The 22,573-nt window shown below is 37.8% G+C and overlaps 1 protein-coding gene across 2 annotated transcripts in view; it reads right to left on the bottom strand.

The window, feature by feature from the left end:
- Positions 1-22,573, bottom strand: part of FNDC3B (fibronectin type III domain containing 3B) — a 299,021-nt gene that overhangs the window by 195,180 nt on the left and 81,268 nt on the right. For both annotated transcript variants that reach the window (XM_016155721.2, XM_016155639.2), the window contains exon 3: positions 20,008-20,083. In XM_016155721.2, coding sequence (XP_016011207.2) covers positions 20,008-20,083 — 76 coding nt within the window. The remainder of the gene's footprint in view (positions 1-20,007; positions 20,084-22,573) is intronic.

The following is a 22,573-nucleotide window of genomic DNA, read 5'->3' as shown; positions in this document are numbered from 1 at the left end:
ATGTAGGTCACTCACACGCTGATGGTAGAAATGTAAAATGGTACGGAAACTCTGGAAGTTTGGCAGTTTTTTATAAAACTAAATATGCAATTATAATACAACATGGCACTGCACTCTTGGGCATTTGTCCCAGGAAAATGAAAAGGCATGTTAACACAGAAACCTGTACACATATGTTTACAGTAGTTTTATTTGTAATTTCCAAAATCTAGAACTAAATGTCCTGAACTGTGATTCATCCATATCATGGACTACTACTTGGCAATGAAAAGGAACTGAAATTATGCGGCGGAGGGGGGGGAGCCAATCTCGAAAAATTATATCCTATAAGATTTAAATAACAAAATCATAGAGAATAGTTTAGTGGTTGCTAAGGATTAGGAATGGTGGGAGAATAAAAGAGTGGTGTTAATGGGATAAAACAAGGGAGCCTATTGGTGACAGAACAGTTCTTGACTATGATTGATGTCTATTCAAATCTACACACACACACACACGTGTACATGTAATGCTGGTGAAATCTGAATAAGCTCTATGGATTGTACCAATGTTAGTTCCCGGTTTTGATATTGTACTGTAGTTATGCAAGATGTTACCATTAAGCAAAACTGAGTCTAAGCCACACAGGCATCTCCCTGTACATTTTTTTCCCAACTTCCTGTTAATTTATAATTATTTAAAAGTAAAGAAAAAATTTCAGATATCTGGAGCTTTGGAATCATCTTTAGTTCAAATTCTGGTTTTGCTACTTATTGATATGGATAAGTTATTTGGCCATTCTAAACTTTTGTTTCTTAGTGTTTCAAATAAGGATAATAATATTAGCTGGTAGTTTAATGAAAATTAAAAAGAAAAAAAATAAATAAGTATTTCATCTGAGATAAATGAGACCAGATGGTGAAGTATTTTTCAAGAATGGTGCCATATTAGGCACTGTTTGTATGATGAATAACTTACACACTATACCTACAACTTTTTACATAAAGTCCATATGCAAATGTGATTTTTTGTACTGTAAAAGAAAATTAAGTGTACATTTAAGAATGTTTCTGTAACAATAGCCATGCCACCATGTAGATTAGAATACTAAGGACAAATGAACTTTCTATAGTCCATACATGACCTGATGAAATATGCCTCAAAAGGTTAAACAAACATTCTACAAAGAGAAAGTTATTTGACCTGGAATTTGATATGGTTCGTTTCCACATCAAGATCAAACATATTAATTAGCTGTTTTTTAACCAAATAAATTCCAATTGCTTTGGAGAATGAGCTCTGAACAAAAATTCAAAAATCAGCAACAGCCACTTTTCACTGTAGACCCCCTCCACAGTAAGGCTTTCCAGGTTTGATCAGCAAACAATACAAAGAAGCTTTCAAGATCTTGGCTGGCAGTGTGACCCCCTCGGGCCTCCCCATTGCCTCTAGTAGTCTAACGGAAATTCCTGTACCCGGCCCTTGCTGGCAGCCCTTGTGAAGGCCCACCCACTATAAGCCTCCTGGCAACAACTCTAAACCTGAACACTTCCTCTTGTCTTCCTCCAGGATGAACCGCCACTTGGCAGTTGCCACTCAAGAGTGGGTGACTAAATGGTAGCAACAATAGCAATTCCCTAACCAGACTTGATCAAATTGTATTTGGGGAGGAGAAGGAGAAAAGACAAGACATCAAACAAATGATAGCCTAAATTTTATTCAAAACAGTTGTATTAGTTTATGCGATTGATAACAGAACAGATGAAATTAAAAGACTTTATTTAATGAAGCAAAAAGACTTGGTAACGTAGCTTTGCAAGAACTCTGAAGTTTCATTTAAACAAAGAATGTCCTGAAAATTTGTAATGCAGAAATTATCTCATTACCATCACACAAAAGAATGATCCCTCCCGCTGCCTTGGCTTCCCACTCATAGCTGTATTTGAAGAATAGATTTACCAAGAACATTTGGAAAAAAGTCTCTGGTTCAGGTTTTTGGGGTTTTTATCACGTGGGGTAGAGGAGCTTATAATTACATATACAGCACCTCTGCCACTGAAACAGGATTAACAAATACAGCTTTTTCTCCCCTTCTAGTTCTTCACTAAGTGTAAACCCAGCCTACAACAGCGGCAACAAAACACCATAAATGACTTTGGATAACTCTAATTCCACCCATACATCCTCTATAAAAATTAAAACCTCTTTAAAGGAAATCAGATGACCTTACTGAAAATGGAAGTAGACCTACTATACATTTAATATCCCATCCTCTCCATTGCATCGGTATCTTCCTTGCTCTTCTTGAGAATTCATTTACTAAAAGCAGAGGTTTCTATTTACTGGAGCTGAGGGTGGTAATTTGAGGAGCAAAAGAAGAAAGTGGCTTTCGGGGAAGGGGAAACACTGGAAAATATGGCCAATGTTACTGATTTCCAAAATCTGTAAGTCCAAGGCCAACTATGAACTAGGCTTGAGGGCTACACTGAAAAACCAACATTAAACCAGGAATGAGAGCTGTATAACTAACTAGACCTGAATCTGCCTCAGTTTCATCCCACAATGTAGAATAAACATGTGAAAAGAAGAGCCATCAGTACTTTTTATGCATGGCTAAATTTTTTTTAAGTTTGATTTAAATTAGAGAAATTGTATATGGAAAATTTCCAAGAAAACTTAGTCAAAGATGATCCTCAAATACCCACTCAAGGTGACAGAGACAAAGGTGGAGGCCCTCAGCCACAAACAATGTAAAAAAACTTTCACCGTTTTCAGTTTTCTTGGTCCTTTAAGCTCCTGCCCTGAGAATTCTTCTTCGGAGATAGCCCAGCATTCTGATCCCTGATTTTCTTTACTGCTGCAGCATCCCTGCATGATTGCTGGGTAGCTCTTGGCATACAGTGTAACCATTATTCCTGGTGTATCGTTTATTTATATAATTTATTTGGAGGCAGAGAGACCAGGGGAAGCTTTTACAATAGCTAACTGAGAAATAATGAAAGCTCACAAAAGCAGGAGACAGATAAAAGAACTTTTATTCTAATGTATTGAAAGTCATTATAATATTACCTAACAAATTGACTTACCCGAGAGGCAGAATTTCCTTCTGGACTAAATCAGTGGTTTTTCAACATATGTATGCTGGGGGTGCCAAGTGCCAGGGGAAAAGTTTTCAGGGCCCTTATGTGAAGATGGGCAGGTGTGCCTCAGGCACTCATGCAGTTCCACATGCATCTGTTTGGTACAATGAACTTCCATGTAAAATTAAATGAAAAAAAGTTTCTATAAAAACTTTTAGAAATAGATGAAGCCACTTAAGTCATAACTGGAGTAACTTCTCACTAAAAAATTCCGTGATAGCTTGACTTTTCTGGCCCTACTAAAAGGTAACAAAGAGCTGTACTTGGACCTTTTCAAATAAGCAAATTCAAAGCACCAAGCAGTGATTGAAAACATAAGCCAATAGTGAGCATCAAATTAGATGCTGACACCCCTGATGGGAAAACCAGCCAAGAGATTTGCTCCTAACAGTTTCCCAGAGTCCACTGTCCAGTCCTTACCAAGCTGAGAGAGCTTGTTTCACCAAGACAAACACTACAGTTTTGTTTTTGAATGTCTGTTTGCAGGATATGACTGGGAGCTAGTTCGTACTCCCATCAACCTCTGCAAGAGCGTGGCCCATGCAGGCTGCAGAGCGGTCTGGCCTTTTACAGCATCCTCTCAGATGTCTGCGGCAGACTGGGTCTCACCCCAGAAGTAACTCCTGCTGATAAGAAACCTTTCCTATGGCCAAACAAAGCACTGTTTGCTGTTTGATTCTTACGGCATTCTTCACTCCTGTTTTTCTTCCTCCTCCTCCCTTCCTATAAAAAGAGGTGTCTTTTAAGTATATCTAGAAGGAAACCTGAACAGCTAGGAGCTTTCCCCTCTTAATTTGTTCCTTATCCCGCTGGTGATTCATGCCCTCACCACTCCTTCCTCAGCGCACTGAGGCAGCTCTGTTCTACTCAGTTGTGGGAGGCCACGTCAGCAGGAAACAGCACTGGCTGCCAGGTCACATTCAAGACTGTCTGGAGCAAGTCAGCGTGCAGCACCCGCAGGACAGAGGCTGCTCTATGGCTTCACCCAAGCAAAGTTAGCACTCGGCCTGGAAAAAAAAGGCTGGCCTCTGAATGCCGCAGCAACAAGAGCTTAGGGGAGACTCCAAACACCGCGGGCTAGAGTTTCCCTATTTCTAAATGTTTCCCAAATATTTCCAGCTATAAAGTTATAGGTTTCCCTTCTCCCACTTTTCTTAGAGGACTTACTGTACTGCATCCAAATTCATATTTGGAAAAGGCTGCCACAAGCCAAATCAAACTTCATCGTGGCTTTCTGGCTCCTGAGTCCGACAGAGGGAAACTCTGCACACCCAACCAACCAATCTCGGCAGCCCAGACACGTGTTGAGTCAGGATGGAAAACCTGACCTAAGGGGCTGACAGACAAAGGCAATTACTACAGGCCTTTTCTATTCTAAACACACACAGTAAAAACAGTGAACAAATAAAGCATGCCAGCTACCATCATGATATCTCACAGGATGGATTCACGCAAATAATCACCTCGCCCATAGATACACTCAATAAATGACAATACCATATTTGATGTAGCTGGTACAGTAAGTTCCAAAATCAATCCTGCTCAAGTAAACAAACATGATTAAGGTTAACATGTTAAAATACCAGGGCTCCTATTCACTAGGATATTGAAGAGTTTCTTAATGTGCTGCAAATTTAGAAGAAGGAACCTGTAAAAAGAAGAAACGTGATTTCTCTCAGAAATCTCTTAAGTTGACAGCTTCTCCCTCCACTCTTAGATGAAGGTCTTCTTAAGTGGCACTCCAAAAGTCAAATCTTTCTCTCCCAATATGCCAGGTTTCCTAAAGAAACTATCCCTTCCTATGTAGATATTAGAAGAAATAGGAGAGAATGGAAGTGAAGGCAGAGAGAATGGTTCAGGACGTGAAAAGGGGGAGTTAATGAGAGACAGGCACAGGATGGAGAACAGACGGGGTAACACAACACAAACACTGAAGAGACACAGCAAAGGCAGTCTGATTTTAACAGTTCTAGAGCTACTAGGTAGAGAGGAGGGGTTAACTCTCCCAAGCACTCATGCACACACAAACCCAAATGCAAAAGCGATGAGGGAGGCATTAGGAGCAAACCAGAGAAAGAAGAAAAGCACACAGAACTAGAAGACCACCCTAGTGGCTGTAGCATTAACTCTTCCATTAAAAAAAAAAAAAAAAAAAACTAGAGGCTAAATCAAAATTCAAATGTCATAGGTACTCAGAAATTCAGCGATGTAAAAGAGACTCTTTTTTATTTTCAACCATTCATAAAAATGAACAAAGCACATCTAATCTGAGTGGTCATTTAATCAAACCTGATCTTCAGACAGAGATTGAGAATCCTTAAGTGACTCTCACCAGCACCATCTTATGGGAGAGAAAGAAAATAATCAGATTTTGCTATCCATGAATTTACTGAAAACAAAAGAAATATTCCAAATTTAATTGGCTACGACAATTTTTACATAAATCCATGAAGACATATACCCTGATGCCCTGATAAATTACAATAGAGCTTTAAAAGAATCTCAAAAATAAAAACTACCAAATCTCATATACTGCTTGTACATCTGGAATAAATTTAAATTAGTTATTATGCAAGGGAAGTATTTAGAGGCAGATGGTCTGGATCCAAAGGTAATATATTTCTTGGTTAACACCGTAGGCGCATACACACGCATACGCGCGCGCCTACACACACACACACACACACACACGGTAGAGAATAAGCCAAGAAAACTAAATATTTTCCACATAAACGTTAGAAGCACATGATAAATTTGCTGAAATGAATTATATTGCTTTTAATAGGACAATACCGCAACAGCCAACACACGAAGACAATACACCAATGAATAACAAAAGAGCCCTGAAAAATGTTAAACCCAAAATGTAGATTTTACCAAAGCGTTAGACAAAACAGAAGAAACACAAATACAACACTGGCAAACACATGCACTCACACACACTGTGTATGTATGCATACATGTACACATGAAAAAAAAGTCTTTTGGCATGAGACAGAGACATTCGGTGAGAAGCTAAAACTAACAAAGAGCATCACAAGCTTATTACTTGTATATAAATTCTCCAGGGCCTATGTATAAGGGATACTGTTTAAGCAAATTAGTCATTTCTGCAACTGAGGAGTAGACGGAACAAGCCATTGCAATCTTCACACAATGACAAACATAGACGCATATGAAATAATCATGCAAACACAAATTAGGAAAAATTCAAATAGGTTTGTGACTTTTCAAGACCTAATTAAACCTGGAAGAGAAACTGAAAACTAATGTTTCTCATTGGTTCTAAATCATTTTTTTCTCATTTTAACATCTCCTGAGAAAGGAAAGCATCTTACAATTCATGGCAAGTCAGTTTAAATTGATGGAGTTTTCTCTTTTGCAGAAATAAGAGAAATAATGACAAATCTTAAAATCAGTGGCATACTAGATTCGATAAAATAATAGGAAATGATCCTAAGAAATCAATGCAAAAAGGACAATACTGTGTGCTTGCTCGACAGATGAGATACAAGCAGAAGCCAATATTATCCAGTTCACAGATAAGAGGTGAACAGGTGGGAAGAGCAAGGACACATATAGACCGTTCAGCTGAGACAGTACACCTAGGATGAGAAAGTATCACTTTGTGTTTCTAGGATTTTTTTTTCCATTCACAAATCACTCAATGCTCTAAATAATAGATGACATAAAAATAAAATCCAAAATGTTTTACTGGATGCAATGTAAGTTAAATACCTATGACAACTCTATCTTTAAAGATACACAGAGTACCAATTACATGTAAATTTTTGGAACCAGGGACCCAAGCATTGTTTTTGTTTTAATCCCAGGTGATTCAGCTGTGCAGCCAGGACTGACAGTAAGTGATACAAAGCACCTGGCATACATGTACATACATTTAAAAATCTAGCAGTCATTAATACAAAAATTACTTTACGTACACTGGGTAATTTTCTTTCCTTTTGGTTACTAGTCGGGATTAATTATGCTAATGAATTTTAGAGAAATTAAATAGAAAACCTAGGTAATTAAGCTCTTGAAATCTGCCCACACTTGAGCCTATTTAAGTAAAATTCTAGTCTTTTCATGAATTAAAGTGAGAGAGAAAAAAGAAATTGAGGAATAAGAAGAATTTTATAAATGATCTGGCCCAGTCCTCTTATTCTGAGGTAAGGAAAGTTGAGGCCCTGATCAATGGAACTAGATTATTAGAATGGAAATCAAGTTAGAACTTAATCAGTAGACTCTCTTCCTCTGATCACAGCCAAAAAGTTTTGCCAGGATTCTTCATTTAAAGGGGAAGAGGAAAATTAACAGTACGATCAACTGAGCTTTACCATACGAGTTCAAGTCCTCTGATGTGAACCTGAGTCAATAAAAATATTGCACAAAACAGAGGGTCTGTGGAAGGTGTACAGCTAAGAAGATTTGTACTGACAAAGGGAAAAAAGCTTGAAATAAATTTAGAGGCCAGATTAGCAAGGCTATTACGCACTTCCTATTGAGCCATTTCCTATGTCTCCTAAATATGTTACCCAGAGCTACTTTTCAGCACTCTAGCTCAAATTCTAAAGAATCTCATTTTCTCCAAAGTTTATCTTGTGGTTAATTACTTGCCTTTGACTACTCTGGGTATAGCCAAGAAACAGGTAGAATGCACCTGTTGTTCTTGAGCTCCATCTGAACTGGAGGCTGACATTCTATTCACCTCTGAGGAATGTTAACTGTTGATACCAGCGTGACAGGTGCAATAAGAAGTATTAAAATGATCAACTCAACTCACAGAACAACTACGGAAATCATCTAGAGACCATGAGAAAACTCCTCAAGAGCTGTAACTTTAATTATGAATAATCAGTCTGGAATTCAACAATTTGACCCTTGAAACAGATTTTTAAAACAAGGCACAAAGTTCTAAATTTCTACAATGGTGCCCTGTCCACAGTAGAAAAAAAAAAAAGAATATGTATAATCCTGTTTTCCATGTTGCTATGGAGTCATTCAGTAACCTCCAACTGCCTCTCATGGATGACTTTGCCTCTCTCTGCGGGCATCATTCCTCTGTTCCAGGTCCTTGCTGGTCCCAAGTCCGATCTATTTTGAACTCTGACTCAGTTCCTTTCCCCCTAGCTTTATGCTTTAAAACTCTCCTCTGTTTCTTTAGAATAGTTTACACAGTGAAGCCAACTCCCATTGGTCCACTTACTTTTCATTCTCCCCTTTTGGCTTTTTCTTTCAATATGACCCAGCTAAGTGGTGGTGGGGAAGGGGGGAGGGTGGTTGAGAGGGAGAGATATACTTATTATTTGAATACAGTATATGATGTTTTTATCTGTTTGGAATATTTTCCTTATTTGCGTATATTTCCTAACTCAGTGATCCCCAAATACCACATAATACTATGCATTAAAATTTAAAATATTCCCAGAATAATCTTGGAGATATTTTTTTCTCATTATGTTGGAATTGGGGCACAGAAAAGTGAAAAGGATTCCCGATAGAGTGCAAATTGAATTAGGTGATATAAACTGAAAGGCAATACAAACAAATCCTTTGAAAATATAAAGTCCCTGATTCAAACTTTCACTCATGAAAACTACAGCAGAGAAAGAGGAAAACAATACAGATGAAGAAAAAAATATCTTGGGCTTAAAACTGAAAATTTAAACCAATTATTCTTTTTTCCTTTTCTGCATTTACATGGACTTTTTTTTCCCCTTTGTCCATTTTGTAACCACACTTAATCCTGAGAGTACTCTCTTTTGTTTGAAGGCACTACTTTCACAAGTTCCTTTTTCGTACATATCCTACCTCCGTTGTTCTCAAAGTTGGATCTCAGAACATAGTCATCACCTGGAACTTTCTATAAATACAAATTCTCAGGCCCCACCCACAACGGGCCTGAATCAGAAGACTTGGGAGTGGTACCAGCAACCTGTATTTTAACAAGCCCTCCAAGTGATTCTGATCCATGCTAAAGTTAGTGATAATTATCAGCATTTGACACTGGATATCATACCTTGGATTCAAGTATGCTGTGAAGACCACTCAAGTCAAGCACCAAGATGTTCCCTAGGCATCTATACTATTCGAGGCCAGATCTATGAAAGAACAAGGAGGGAAGCAACAGTCCCAACTCAATTCATAAAGTCAAGTGGTAACAAGGCCAGAAACAGCTTCAGCAAGCAGCAATTTATAAGAGTTTTCTCATCTCACTTTCCTAAGTCCATCTGCCTTGCAGTCTTACCTATTCTAATCAACTTTGAATTTTATTAGTTTACTAGGTGAATGACTGTGTTTACATATAAATAAAAGTAATGTAAATCTGTACTCTGCTAAAGGAAGTAAACTCAAAATTTCTGTTTGGTGACCCTTGTTTATTGTTTATGGAAGTTTGTAGCAAACACTGAAAAGCAATTTTAATAGGTTCAATAAAGACAACACAGAGTTTACTTAAATAAGTATATGAATACAAGATAGATGATCCTGAAGCACTTTATGTTAACTTTCTAAAGGAGGCTAACCTGGATGAACAGACACAGGTATGTGGCATGTGCAGTGTGATGTACTTGGGAAGGCACACTGTGGAGACTTTAAGCTATCCTGAGGGTTAGGTTACCCAAAGTCTGACTCCACTGCATATTAGAATTACCCGTGACGCTTTTCAAAACAAATGTCCAGGCCTTACCTTCTTCCCCTTCTACAATCTGATTATTCCCTTCGGTGTAGACAATCTAACAATTTCCTATAATTAGCCTGGAGGTCAACTTGCACAGTTTTTAAAAGTTCCCCAGGTAATTCTGACGTGCAAGTTACAAACCCCTATGTCATTAAAACCAGCTTTAAAATTCTGAGATGTTAAAGGTATGTGTTACCTTTAGCAGAGAATGCAAAAACTATGTCATTCAAACTGAGAATGCCTAACCCCTAGAATAAGACTTGTCTTGATCATTAACTAAAAGTAAATTATCCAAATGAATCTCAGATCTTGATTTGATTTCTAACGTATGGGATAACATGCCTTGCTTTTGCTATATTTTATCAAGATCTGTGACAATTTCATGCTTATACTTGAAGACAATTTAATAAAAAGTTCGATTATACTGCCTGCAAAGACTGTTCTTCCTCAACAGGAGAAAAGTTAAGTTCTAGCTGTGCCAAAGTGCTCGTTTTGTCCACACTGCTTAAATCCTGGTAGAGTAGGCACAGAAAATTGACCCCGTTTTATCTAGCATAAGATACACTGACTTGAAGTGAAAAGATCCAATCCTGGATAACCAGAATAATCTGACCCTGGACAACTGTTAAAGACTTGGCACTTCAAGAGCAAGCAAACATTGTTTAATTTGACATTTACATGACTTAAATGTGTGTGTGCATATCCATTTTAGTAAGTACTGCAAAACAAAACAGAAAATTCATCTAGTCAGTCCTCTAACATAGCATTAACATTTTCACCCCTCACTCCACCCCTTAAAAAAAAAAAAAACACTAAGAAGAATGGGGAGCACACCACAGGGAACGTAATCAGTAGTAATGTAATGGCTATGTGGAGAGCCAGAGGGGTGATGGAGTAATCAACAGTATCATTTCATAAACTATATAAATGTCTAACCAATGTACTGTATACGTGAAACTAATAAATAAAATGCTAAAACAAAACCCACTAAAGATAATGCTTATTCTTTAATCTTTTTAAGTTTCTACTCCATTCCCAAAGATGTTTCTTCCCTTGGTGCTATGACTCCTCCTTCTGTCAGTTTAGAATAAAGATTACAATTTGCTAATAACTGGAAGCTTTTTAAATTAGTAAAAGTGTAGAAATTTCTATAGCCAGAAAGATACCACAAAACTATGTCAATTCTGCCTATACACTGCAATATATATAGTGTCCATAAGATGTTATATTTAAATTATGGAATGCTCCCATTTTAACTCAAACACAAAAAAAGACCTAAAGATGTGAAAAACTTCAACTTTTCTCTCCAAATTGCAAAAGGAGTGTGATGGGAAAGTTGGAGAGGAGAGTTACATCCAATCATAGATCAAATGTGGGGATATTTAAAGAACCCCAAACCATAAAGTCATAAAGGAAAGTCACTTATGTGGGCAATTCTAAGACCAATTCTCTCCATACGGCAAGTTCTAGAATAAAGGTGTTTCGTTCAACGTCGTCATCATAACACTGATGAGATGCCACAGGAATTTGACTCTTGTTTTATATTAATCAGCCTATGATAAAATTGATTTCATTACACATCTTTTTGCTGCAGTTCCAAGAACCTATCCACAACATTAAGCTAGGACTCACTGTATCTAGAAAGAAGTATTAAAACATACACTCCCTTTTATCCACCTGTCCTCGACTCCTAAAAAATAGCATGCAAAATATTTTCCAAGTCACTGAAAACTCAGAAGCAATACTCAATTTCACAAGAAAAAAAATTCATATTTAAAAGAAAATGTCTGCCTTTTTATTCTTTTTTTGTTAATCCTAATGCAACTAGCCCCATTAGAACACAGTGAGTACAAAATGTTTACTCGGCGTTGTTTATATCACGGGACAAATATTTTTCTAAAAGACCAGATTCCTACTTTAGGAAAATATACAATTCATCTAGTAACCATACTCAACTGCCCTCCTTCGGTGTATCCCAATGACCAGCAAGTCGTGCCTCCTTCCCTAAACATCTCCAATTTCCAATCCCGCCACTGTCACCACTGCCCTTACCCAGGTGCTCTTCTCCTCCTCTCTGCCCCTCCCTGTCGCCTGTGTCACCACCTCCCTCATCCTTTCAGTCAACACTGTTGATGAAGAAAGAGAAAAACTACTCTATCAACTCCATTTAATTCAGTAGCCAGACTTATTTACAATTTAAAGTATATTCCATATATTCCTGGGTCTGGCAGTTTATTGAGAGTTCACTGCTACAGATAAATGCTGTAATTTTTAACTGCATAAAAACATTAATAAAATATTAATGAGTACTCAAAATATCTGCTAATAATACAAAAGATGAACATAAAGCTGTTCTTGTACTATTAAATAGCCTTAAAAATATTTTCCAAGGTGCTCCCAGACACTCACAAAAGAAAAAAGTTAACAAAAGAACGAATATAATAATGATCACCTCATGCTTTTTACAGATAAGAGGAACTAACCCACACACTAGACTTCTTCAGAATCATTCATTGTGTTTTTGGAAATACACTCATCCTTGTATTATCGGTTCAAATGTAAAAATAACCAAATTCAACTAGTTAAAACACAGTGACAAACAAACAAAAAAAAAAACATGGTGAATTAACTAAGAATTTTTCCATAATTTTGATTTCCCCCCTCCTTTAATCGCCCCCCCCCCACCGCGCCCTTCCACCCCTGACCTATGGATGTTGCCATTCATTTTCCCTTAAGAACTGGATCTCTGAACACAGGGCATCCGTCTCCTCACACATGCTCACAGCACTCAGCACCCAGGGCCTTCTGCGTGTAAAGCAAACGTGCTAACCACTACACTATGGAGCCACCCCCGACGTGGATTTTTAGCAGTATACTAGGAAATGAATTTCCTTTAGTCTGAATGCCTAAAAGATGCTGGATAGGCACTAGGATACAAAGATCACTAAGATTTGACCCCTACCCTTGAAGAATCTTTTGCAGTCTTCTTTAAAGGAACTTTTAACATGAAATTTTCCATTTGAAGTTGTAAAGGTAAAATACATAGAAAGAATAAGCAAGAACCAAAAGAACACAAGCTGTGAGGTAAAATGTGGCAGGTAATTGAGGTAATGTGACATTGTTAACTCTTCTGAATTATCTGACATGCAAAGATCTGTGATATTTAAGGAACTCCAAGTCGGGTACTTTCAGAAATGACATTTTAATCACTGTTTAACAAGCCTGAAAGGCAAAAGTGCACAGAAGCTAAGCTCTCACTGCATAATTTTTAAACATATTATTTCTGAAGCATTATGACTAAAATATGGAGACATCTGAAAAAATGCCTAAACTCGAGTTCACATAGGCTTTCCTAAAATGCTTTAAAATGACAGGTAACAAAAAATGAAGGGTGGTTAAATGCCTGGCCATGATGGGTCTGGGAGCCTAATAATAATAATTCCTACCCCGTCAAGAGGAGCTTCACACCTCCTGGGAAGCAACATAGTTTGGCACTGATGTAACCCAGTCTCATGACATTACTCAATCCCAACATGACGACAGCTGCACATATGATCACACAATTTCCTCCTACCCCTCTCAAAAGTTGGACTTTCTGCTCAGGGTCTATTAGTATTTATCAGCCCTTGTGGGGACTTCCAGTTACTCGTCAGCAAGCTGTTGTTTGAAAAGGGGCCTATCAGGTCAATATACAGAATGCCTGTTGCAACAAATGGCTGTACATGTCCATGTACGAAAGAAAAGCAAATCACTGTGTCCGAAATAAAGTCCCCAAACATTTCAGGGATGAGGTATACTCCAAAATCCTAAGAATAATTTTTCACCAACATTACACACACACACACACACCCCCACACACACACACCCACACACACACACACACCAGATCTGTTCTGCAGCTAGCATGAGAGTTATTAAATGAGCTGACAAGTTTGTGGAGTAATTCAGATTCTCTTAGAAATTTAAGAGTCTCTCAGCTTAGAGTCTCACTAGAGGACTGTGAACTAACTCTCAGCAAATATAGCTTTGCATCGGTCAGAAAGATGGGCAGGACACTGGGGTAAAGATTTGTATTTTCGATTCTAAAAGATTTTTCAAGTAAGGCCAAACTGTTCACAATAACATTTCAGATTAGCAATCCTTCACAAACCTCCAATTATAAAAGAAATCGATTTTCAAGGAAGTTTCTAATATAGAAAAGCTGTAAAAATCCTACTCTTATAACAGGAAAAAATATTTCCACTAAGAATACATTTTACAAGTCATCAATCAAATAACAATCAATTACATGTTCAATGTGATGCATGTCTACAAAGATTCAGAAGGATTTAGGGCATTTCTACTATAATTTCACTTTGAAACCACCCAAATACTTTTGATGAAAAAATGCTTTGCAAATTTAAGCCAAGGCAAAATTTCTCATTTATATGCAGTCTGCTTTAAAGGAATAAACCATAGAGAAGCTTTGCTTGTGAAATGATAGTCTACCCTCAGTTAGTAAACCCCAGCTATAACACCAATCATGTCATTTCTCAATAAACAAAGCAAGAGACAAGGAGAGTTCCCTAGGACCTGTCATAAAATTCTTAGAAAGACAGGTCAATGTTTTAAAGTGCCAAACAAGTCTAATAAATGCACTTAAAAGTATGAAATGAGAAGTGAAAAAAGCAACATTAAGGTCCCTGTGGCAGTCTGGATGCTGAATCATACTAAAGGGGAGGGGGGTGGGAGACAAACGAGGAGATTCAGAAATGTGGAACTGCTCTCAATGGTGTCATTCACAGTCCCTGAGCAGAGCGTGGTGCTCATCAATGATACGGTTCCCACACTCACTGGACCAGGGGGACAATTAGATACAGAGCTGAAGAAGGCTTAAGGAGAATAAGTAGGAGAGGGAAAGAGTTTCACATTCTAATAGCATCCAAGCTACAGCCTCCTCAGAGTGGGGCTCTTGAGTTCCCCTCCTACCATACATTCTGCTGTTATTTCAAGGTCTCATCCCACTTAACACAAGTTAGCAGAGTAAACTATCGTCATAAAGGATGTCTAAATTATTGGGGGGGGGGGCAAAAAAATATTAGCAGTTAAGTATCTTTAAATATTACTGTTTACTAGGATTAATGCTGCTTCCCAAACATTTTACTTTAATCTGTTTTTCTTATAGAATCACCATGACATTCACTTACTTTCTTCAGGATCACAACTTGTATGTAAAAGTCTAAAAACACAAATAAAAACTTCAGTATTGCAATATTGCAGTAAGGTCAATATGTAAATTCTTAAACTGTGAACATGGTTCTCTAAAGGAAACAGATTACCTTCCATTATCAACGTATCTAAAATGTGACAGTTCTACAGAGGCTTTAGAGACCACTAAAAGCATTTAGCTAAACATTTTTAAGCTCCCAGCACAATGATAAAACTTTTTTTAAAAAAATCATCACACTTGATGTAATGTCAGGGCCAGTCAAGGGTCTAGTCAGTAATTATGCACTACATGCCTGAGAGGTAGGGTGAAGGATATTGTTTCCTGTCACAACTAAGTTCACGGTCGAATTCAAGTTTAAAAAAAGGTTTGCACATATAATCAGACTGTTATATGTAGTGCCTCCTCTACCTGATCGCCCAGAAATGCAGAGAAAGGTCAAAATGAAATGGACTGGGCCAGGAGGGCTCCCAAAGGAAAAGAGACTGAGAGCCTTAAAGGAAGTGTGGTATTTGTTCTGGCTAAAGGAACTGACTGAGAGCAGAGAAATGGCCCAAGATAAAAAGATGGCATGTGTGGGCAAGAAAGAAGGCTGCACTGCAGAATCTCAGCCCAGACAAGGGCATGAAAACAATGGGGGACCCGCAGATGCCCACTCTTAACTCCTGACTTTAAGCACAGGCAAGAATTCATATTGATTGCTAAGATTCTTTTTTTCTTCTAACAATTAGCTCTTCATAGACTTTCATCTGGCCTAGGAAAGAAAAATCTTTTGTCTAGGATGCCATAGGTATCATGTGGTCTTCAAAGTAAGAAAAAACTAGGACCTTTTGTGGCCCCTTCAAGACCTATGTTTCATGTTTCATGGAAAATACTGAGAAATATTCCATTAGCACTGAATCTGCTTTCACAGCATATGTATGTTTCCTGTGTTTTTCTTCTTTCATTATCGCCAAAGACATTCCCATGAAAACAAAATCTTGTTTTTCCCCCAGAGTATATAATATTCTTTATATTAATTTGCTCTGAATTTCCAAACTGCCTTTTCATGGCATCACAATAAGTTTCTGGGGTCTTTCTAGTGATACCATCAATGTCCTACAGGAAAAATTAAACTAACGAATTCAACTACAAGCCAAGGGGGTTGACCTCATATGGTGTAATTTCAAAATTTCCAGGAGGGCGCAGCAACCAAGTCCACTCCCTACCCCCACAACCCCATACCAGCCCCTTTCCCACAGCAACCCCTAACCTGCTGCCTAGTATTGAAATATCAAAGTTATTAAGCTAACAGTTTCACCCATGGCATAAGCAATGGGTATGACTTCAAAATTTCCAGGAAGAGTATTGCCAACATGCCCCCCCCCAAACACACACGCACACACACACACAACACTTCCCCACCTGCTGGCTGCTGTTTAAAGAGCATAACTAGAGTTTCTTTCTCTTAATTTTAACCTCTAGTAAAATGCAAATGCTTCTTTTACGGAGTTTCCATTATAATATGACTCAACTTCAGATCCTTTCCTAAAGGCAAGCAGGAAAAGAATGCCTCCCAATTTACCAGTCCTCTCCCATTGTACCCCTCCTCTTCCTGCAGCTGGAGCTGGAAACCCCAACTGGAAGTTCGGCCCCACTCCAACTCTGGCCCCAATCCTGACTTTGGGCAGAAATAATTTAAGGACTTCTAAATCAGCACTTCCTGTATCATAGGCTGCTCTTTGTTCTCTTAACAGGGTGCCTTGTCTTACTCCATTGAAAATCCAGTCTCCACCATCTATTTTATGACGCAAACTACCTCTACCTCATCCTGGCCATCTGAGTACTCACCCTAGTATCCTGCTCAGGATCCTGTTTCTTTAGGAATAGAAACCCACCTTGCTCTTGTCACATGCCCAAAGAGAATACAGGCCTACTATGTGAATTCATGCTTCTATGCTAAGCCACAGAGAAGGCCAATAAAGAGCTTATCCTCTGGAGTCAGACATACCATCAATGAAAACTCGACTCTGCCTCTTTCCAACTATGTGACTTTAGGTGTGTGACAGTCCTCAGCTTCCTCATGTGTACCTAGCATACCCATTAATTATGAACAAATATATAGCATAGCACAAAGAGCTGAATAAATATTGGCAATGACAGGGATGTTAATTACAGTGAAAGGATAACATAACTTGTGTTGGAATTTGCAAATATATTATCTATTCCCATACTCTGAGTTGATATGCTCTACTCAACTTGAGGCAAGCATGCACTAACTCACACTGGAACTCAAATGAAGGCTTTTGGGGGAGAGGGAGTGGAGCCTGAATGGCAGCCTTTTATGCATTAGCAGCAATCAATGGGTCTGGACTCAAGGTTCCTTCCAGTTTCTGCAGTTCATCCTGTTGCCTAGAGCTTCTCAAACACTAGCAAATCAAATGATTCCAGGTTCTAGTCCCTCTTATCCTGTCTTGTGTCATTTCAATTAATTGGCCCAGGTACCCCCATGCTCCAAAAGAAGATAATCATAGTATTCAGGCATTCACAGGAAAACAAAGAATAGGAAGGCTGCGGTAGCCAAAGATAAATGGCTCCACAATTCTGCTTTAGTCAAAGGCATTTCTGAAATCACTGGAAGGGGTGGTTAGTGTCACTTATCTCCAAGTATCATCATGAATAAATACAAAGCTCCCATTGTGAACATAGCAACATACTTGCAATATTCCTTGCAGAGCTAACCAGTTACTGACAGGGACTCAGGAAAAAGTGGGGTAGAGGCTAACCGGATGAACACACACACACACACACACACACACACACGCACACGCACACACACACGCACTCTCTCTCTCTCTCTCTCCCCGCCCCCTCCGTCCCTCCCCGCTACCACCTGTCAGACACCAAAAAGTAAAAGCAGGTGACAGGAAACAGTGGATTTTATATTTTATATCTTGATCTATTCAGCAATTTGCTTTTATGGATTCTATTATACATCCTCGGTTGTAAAGGGACACAGTCTATCTGCTAATTCATGAGGCCCCCATGTTACCATGCCCAGAGACCTGATTACTTTCTTACTGAACTGAAAACATCAGCTTCATCCTGAAAGGTGACATGACTTTTCATCCAGTTTTTCTGGTGATTGTTTTAAAGATATAGAGTGGATTCAGAGTTTTATTTGTTGATAATACACATTTATTAAAGTACAAGGAGATAGCAGTTTCTATATATCATACTATTTAAAAACATTTATTTCCTCTCTTACCTAGAGTTTTTTCTTATGATTTATCAACAAAGACTGCGTTTTGTCTTTAATGGTTTAGAATGCCACAGATCAATTTCAGGAACACAATGGTCAGATAAATGCAATCATTAAAAAACACTAACAAAATGGTTAAGTCATTGTAGATTAACTGTAATTAAAACTCATCAGACTTGAATCTTTGAAAATATACTCCTTTCTCTAAAAAATTTTGTTTTTCCTAAAACAAAATTCGTACAGGGACAAAAATAAGTAGTGAACTTACAAATCGGCACGCTGTTATTATGCAAAGCAACAGAAAAATCAACATTTTCCATGTCGCCCATTATGAAAAACAAAAAGTAAAAGGTTTTTTTCTTTTCGTTTGTTAACAGATTGGTAAGCAAATCCAGGTATTAAAAATAAGCCCTCTGGTCAGATTCCCGTCCAATCAATAACCTAGTATTGAACTCAATTCCACTCCAATTTACCATAACCCCAATCACTGCCAAAAACAGCTCTCATGAACAATGCTCTCCAACACAACAGTGTTTAAAGGCTAATACAGATCTAGATTAACCTTCCTACACAGAACTCCATAGAGATCAGAGTACCTAAGTAATTTCTTTCCAAAGTGAACTACAGAGAAGAGACATGGGTATTACACAAACTAGAAATTAAATGAAGTGTCTAGGAGCTATACACATTTAAAGAACTACCCTCCCCATCCCCATCTCCCCCCCTCCCACCTAGGAGACTCACCTACACCTAGTACTTATTTACATGAAAAGAGTCTGTACTCTGAGCTGATACTATAATGGAATAAGACTTTTGAAGCTCTTGGGAGAGAGTATTTTACATAAAAGAGGGACATGAATTATTGGGGGTGGAGGATGGGCTATGGTGGACAGCTTTCTAAGATGGCCTCCAGTAATCCCTGTCTGCTGGTATTCACACCCTGGGCCATCCCCTTTCTTTAGTGGGCTGGAGCTAGTACTCCCTGTTGCCCTCTAGTTGCTGCTGAGATGTAGACAGCTGCAATAATGTGAGCACCCTCCTGGAGAGGTCACTTACAGAGGACCAGAGAGAAGCCTCCTGCCAATAGCCGGCAAAAAAACTAAATCCTGCCAACAACCACTTGAGAAAGTCTTAAAACAGACCGACCCTCAGACATGCCTTACAATGACTCCAGCTCTAGCCCACACCTGGGTTTCAGCATTTTGAGAGGCCCAGAGCCATAGAACACAGCTAAGTTGTGCTCAAATTCTTGACCCAAAGAAACTGCATGGCAATAAAAGTTGTTTTAAGCCACTAAATTTGAGGGTAATCTATCAGTTGGTAATAAATAACTAAAAGATATCTTAAATACAGATTTTACCTCTAAAAGCATAATTCGGATAGCATCACAATAAATATTTGAAACTTTTATCTAATTTAAAAAAGTACTTGCTGTTCTCAATTGGAATTTTAGAAAGTCTTTTAAAATCTCTGCATTTTTCAGATCTACCAAACTCCCTAATACATGAAACCGCTGCATGCTTTCCAAAGTTAAATGAATTCACTTAAAAGTCAATAGAATACTAGAGGTATATTTAACTTCGTCCCTTACATATCAAAGGCATACATCAGCATTGAGCCCCTATTTGACAGGAAAGATAAAGAAAAAAATAAATTTTACTTCTAGAAAATTACATGCAGACAGAGGAAAACTTACTTTCTTAAAGTAATAAAGGAAGAATCCTTTGATTAGAAGGCTTAAAAAAAAAACCTTCCTTACCTTGAATGCACTGAAGTGTCCCATCCTCAGCTCTTATTGTAAAGGTCTCACCTGGATTAACTTGAACGAGAATAACCTGCCAAAATAACACATTAATTTCAATTTCATACTAGAACATCTAGGATTTCTCAAGTTTTATCACCTAAATTTATGTACCAGACAGGAAAACATGTGGCAAAGAATCTTGTATAAACACAAAACTTACAATATTTCTTAGACCCGGTTCAAATGTAAGGTGGCTAAGTGCATGCATTTTAAATTAGCTAAATGAATTCTACTGTGTTGCTTATGATGTTTATAACTTAAAAAACTCAATTTTAAGATACTTTTTCTTTCACAGAATTCCTTTTATTCTTTCACTAATTTAGAAATGACAGGTAAAAAAGAAAAAAAGACCAGAAACCATACTTATAAAAGAAAATTCTGCATAGAAATAAGGTTTTGACCTAACACTGCTGCATACTGTTCCCAAGTGTCTCTTACTGACCTGGGTTATATGATATAACTGCGTAACAATAGAAAGCAATTTATAAGAAAAACATTTGGGGGAATATCTGTGTATAAAATCTGAAAATAATGAACAGTACAAAATAAATAATATTACAAATAGGCTCCACCAAACACTCTAGGTTTTAAATCTATTACTTAAATGTCAGTGTTTTAGTCACATGAACATAAATATTTAATATTAGAAGACAACTTCCAGAAGCCTAGGCCATGCACGGCAATGGCAAAGTATGTTCTTTCAAGAGCTCCGGAGTTTTAGTTCTAATCTAATTTAGTTCCTTACATTTAAAAAAAATGGGGAGGGGGGATTACTAATTTACATCTAAATGCAAATTAAAGACATAATCCAAGCTTAAAACTATAGTTAAAAATCGATGTATACAAGGTTAACACTATTAAAACAATTACTATATGTTCCTAGAAATTGGAAAGATGCTATCATTCATCTTCCAGTTCCTAGAGTAGCCTCGTTCCTCCCTGCTGTGAAACCATCAGCCCTGTCTATAATGCTCCTTCCCTACTCCTTCATCTCTGCCCACTACCCACCTTACTCTTTTCCCCAACCAGCTAATGCCCATTTATCCTTGTCAGCTTAAGAAATGGCATTCAACTCAGAACAGGTCACACCCCCAACTAGATGTTCTCAGGGAAAAAAAGAGGAGGAGAAAAAAAAAATTCTACTTCTCCTTCCTGGAATTTGCAATTGCAATTAATTAAACAATTATTTTAGTGTCTTTCTTTAATCTAGACTCTATAAGCACAAGATCTGGCAGAGGCTAAGTTGCTCAAAACTATGCCTGGCATAGAGTAAGTGCTGTACTTGCCAAATGAAAGTCGTAAAACATAAGGAAAACTATTGCAAACAATGATTTCAACTTAGAAATTAAGGTTTCTTAATATGCAATTTTAAAAGTCCTTTACTGTATATTCCAACAATTTATCTGTTTTATAAACTTGAGATCAAAACCATTTCATCTTTAAGAACTAAACCTTTAATTTCCATGTATTTTGCTTCCTGTTTTAATTCACGACAGGAGACACTGCTAGAATATTAAAAGTTTTTAAATCAGGAAATAAATTAAGTGGAGAAAACAGGACTGTTCAGCATAAAGCAGTCCAAGCTTCATCCCTGGTGTTTCTTGTTATCTTGAACTAAAACAATTATTTTCAAGGGAATCTATTTGTCCCGTATAGTAACTATGTCAATAATCTTTCAGTCTTAAGTATTCAAAATGCTCAGCAATGTAAACACATTTTGTCATTTTAAGAACTCAAGAGGAAATCCCTTGACATGTATAGAGTAATTAGAACATTTCAATTTCTAGAAACTGAGCTTTTAAAATCATTCCTAACATGAAAACAGTTTGATTTAACTTTACTTTTACATAAACATTACATGGGCTACCAGGGAATGAAACAATACTCTAATAAAAAAAACTATATGTGTCTTCTTTTGAAAGTCCTTAGACCAACTATAACTTCACTGTAATAGAGTAGAAACCATCTGCTCTCTGTGTTCATACTTCTAGGGATAGGCCTACAATATATACCCCTGTGTAATTAGTCGGGGAAAAAAAAATCACTGGACACTGAGATGTCCGAAATATTCTCTGACAATCCCAAATTCATACACCCTCTTCCTCCACATTGATAATTATTAGACGAATCCTGAATGCTGGTTCTGAAAGTACAATTCACTAGGTATTATAGAAAGTCCTAGGCAAGAAAAAGGATTTCTGAATTAGTATATGGCTAGAGATTCTGTCACATTATCTGCTTATCATATTGCATAAAAAGTGTCTGTAACAGTTCCTTAGTGGTCTCTGACACGAGGCCACAATTCGAAGAATGGCCTCGAGGCATTCAGCCCCCAAAAGCCACTTATGCCTTTCCCTCTTTGCTTCTGCTAAGGCAGATTCCCGACCCCCATATCCCACTTCTTCAAGGAGAAAGATAAAGGGCTTTTAAGCATCCTACTAAAATACCTCTCTTCAAATGTTTAGTTCCGTAATTTTCCCTGCTGCTGGGTTGCTATGGCAACCAGATTATGATCTACCAA

This window comes from Rousettus aegyptiacus, unplaced genomic scaffold, assembly GCF_014176215.1.
Source record: "Rousettus aegyptiacus isolate mRouAeg1 unplaced genomic scaffold, mRouAeg1.p scaffold_m13_p_4, whole genome shotgun sequence".
Taxonomy (NCBI): domain Eukaryota; kingdom Metazoa; phylum Chordata; class Mammalia; order Chiroptera; family Pteropodidae; genus Rousettus; species Rousettus aegyptiacus.
Note: the sequence above shows the minus strand (reverse complement) of the source record. Positions and strands in the feature narration are given on the sequence as shown.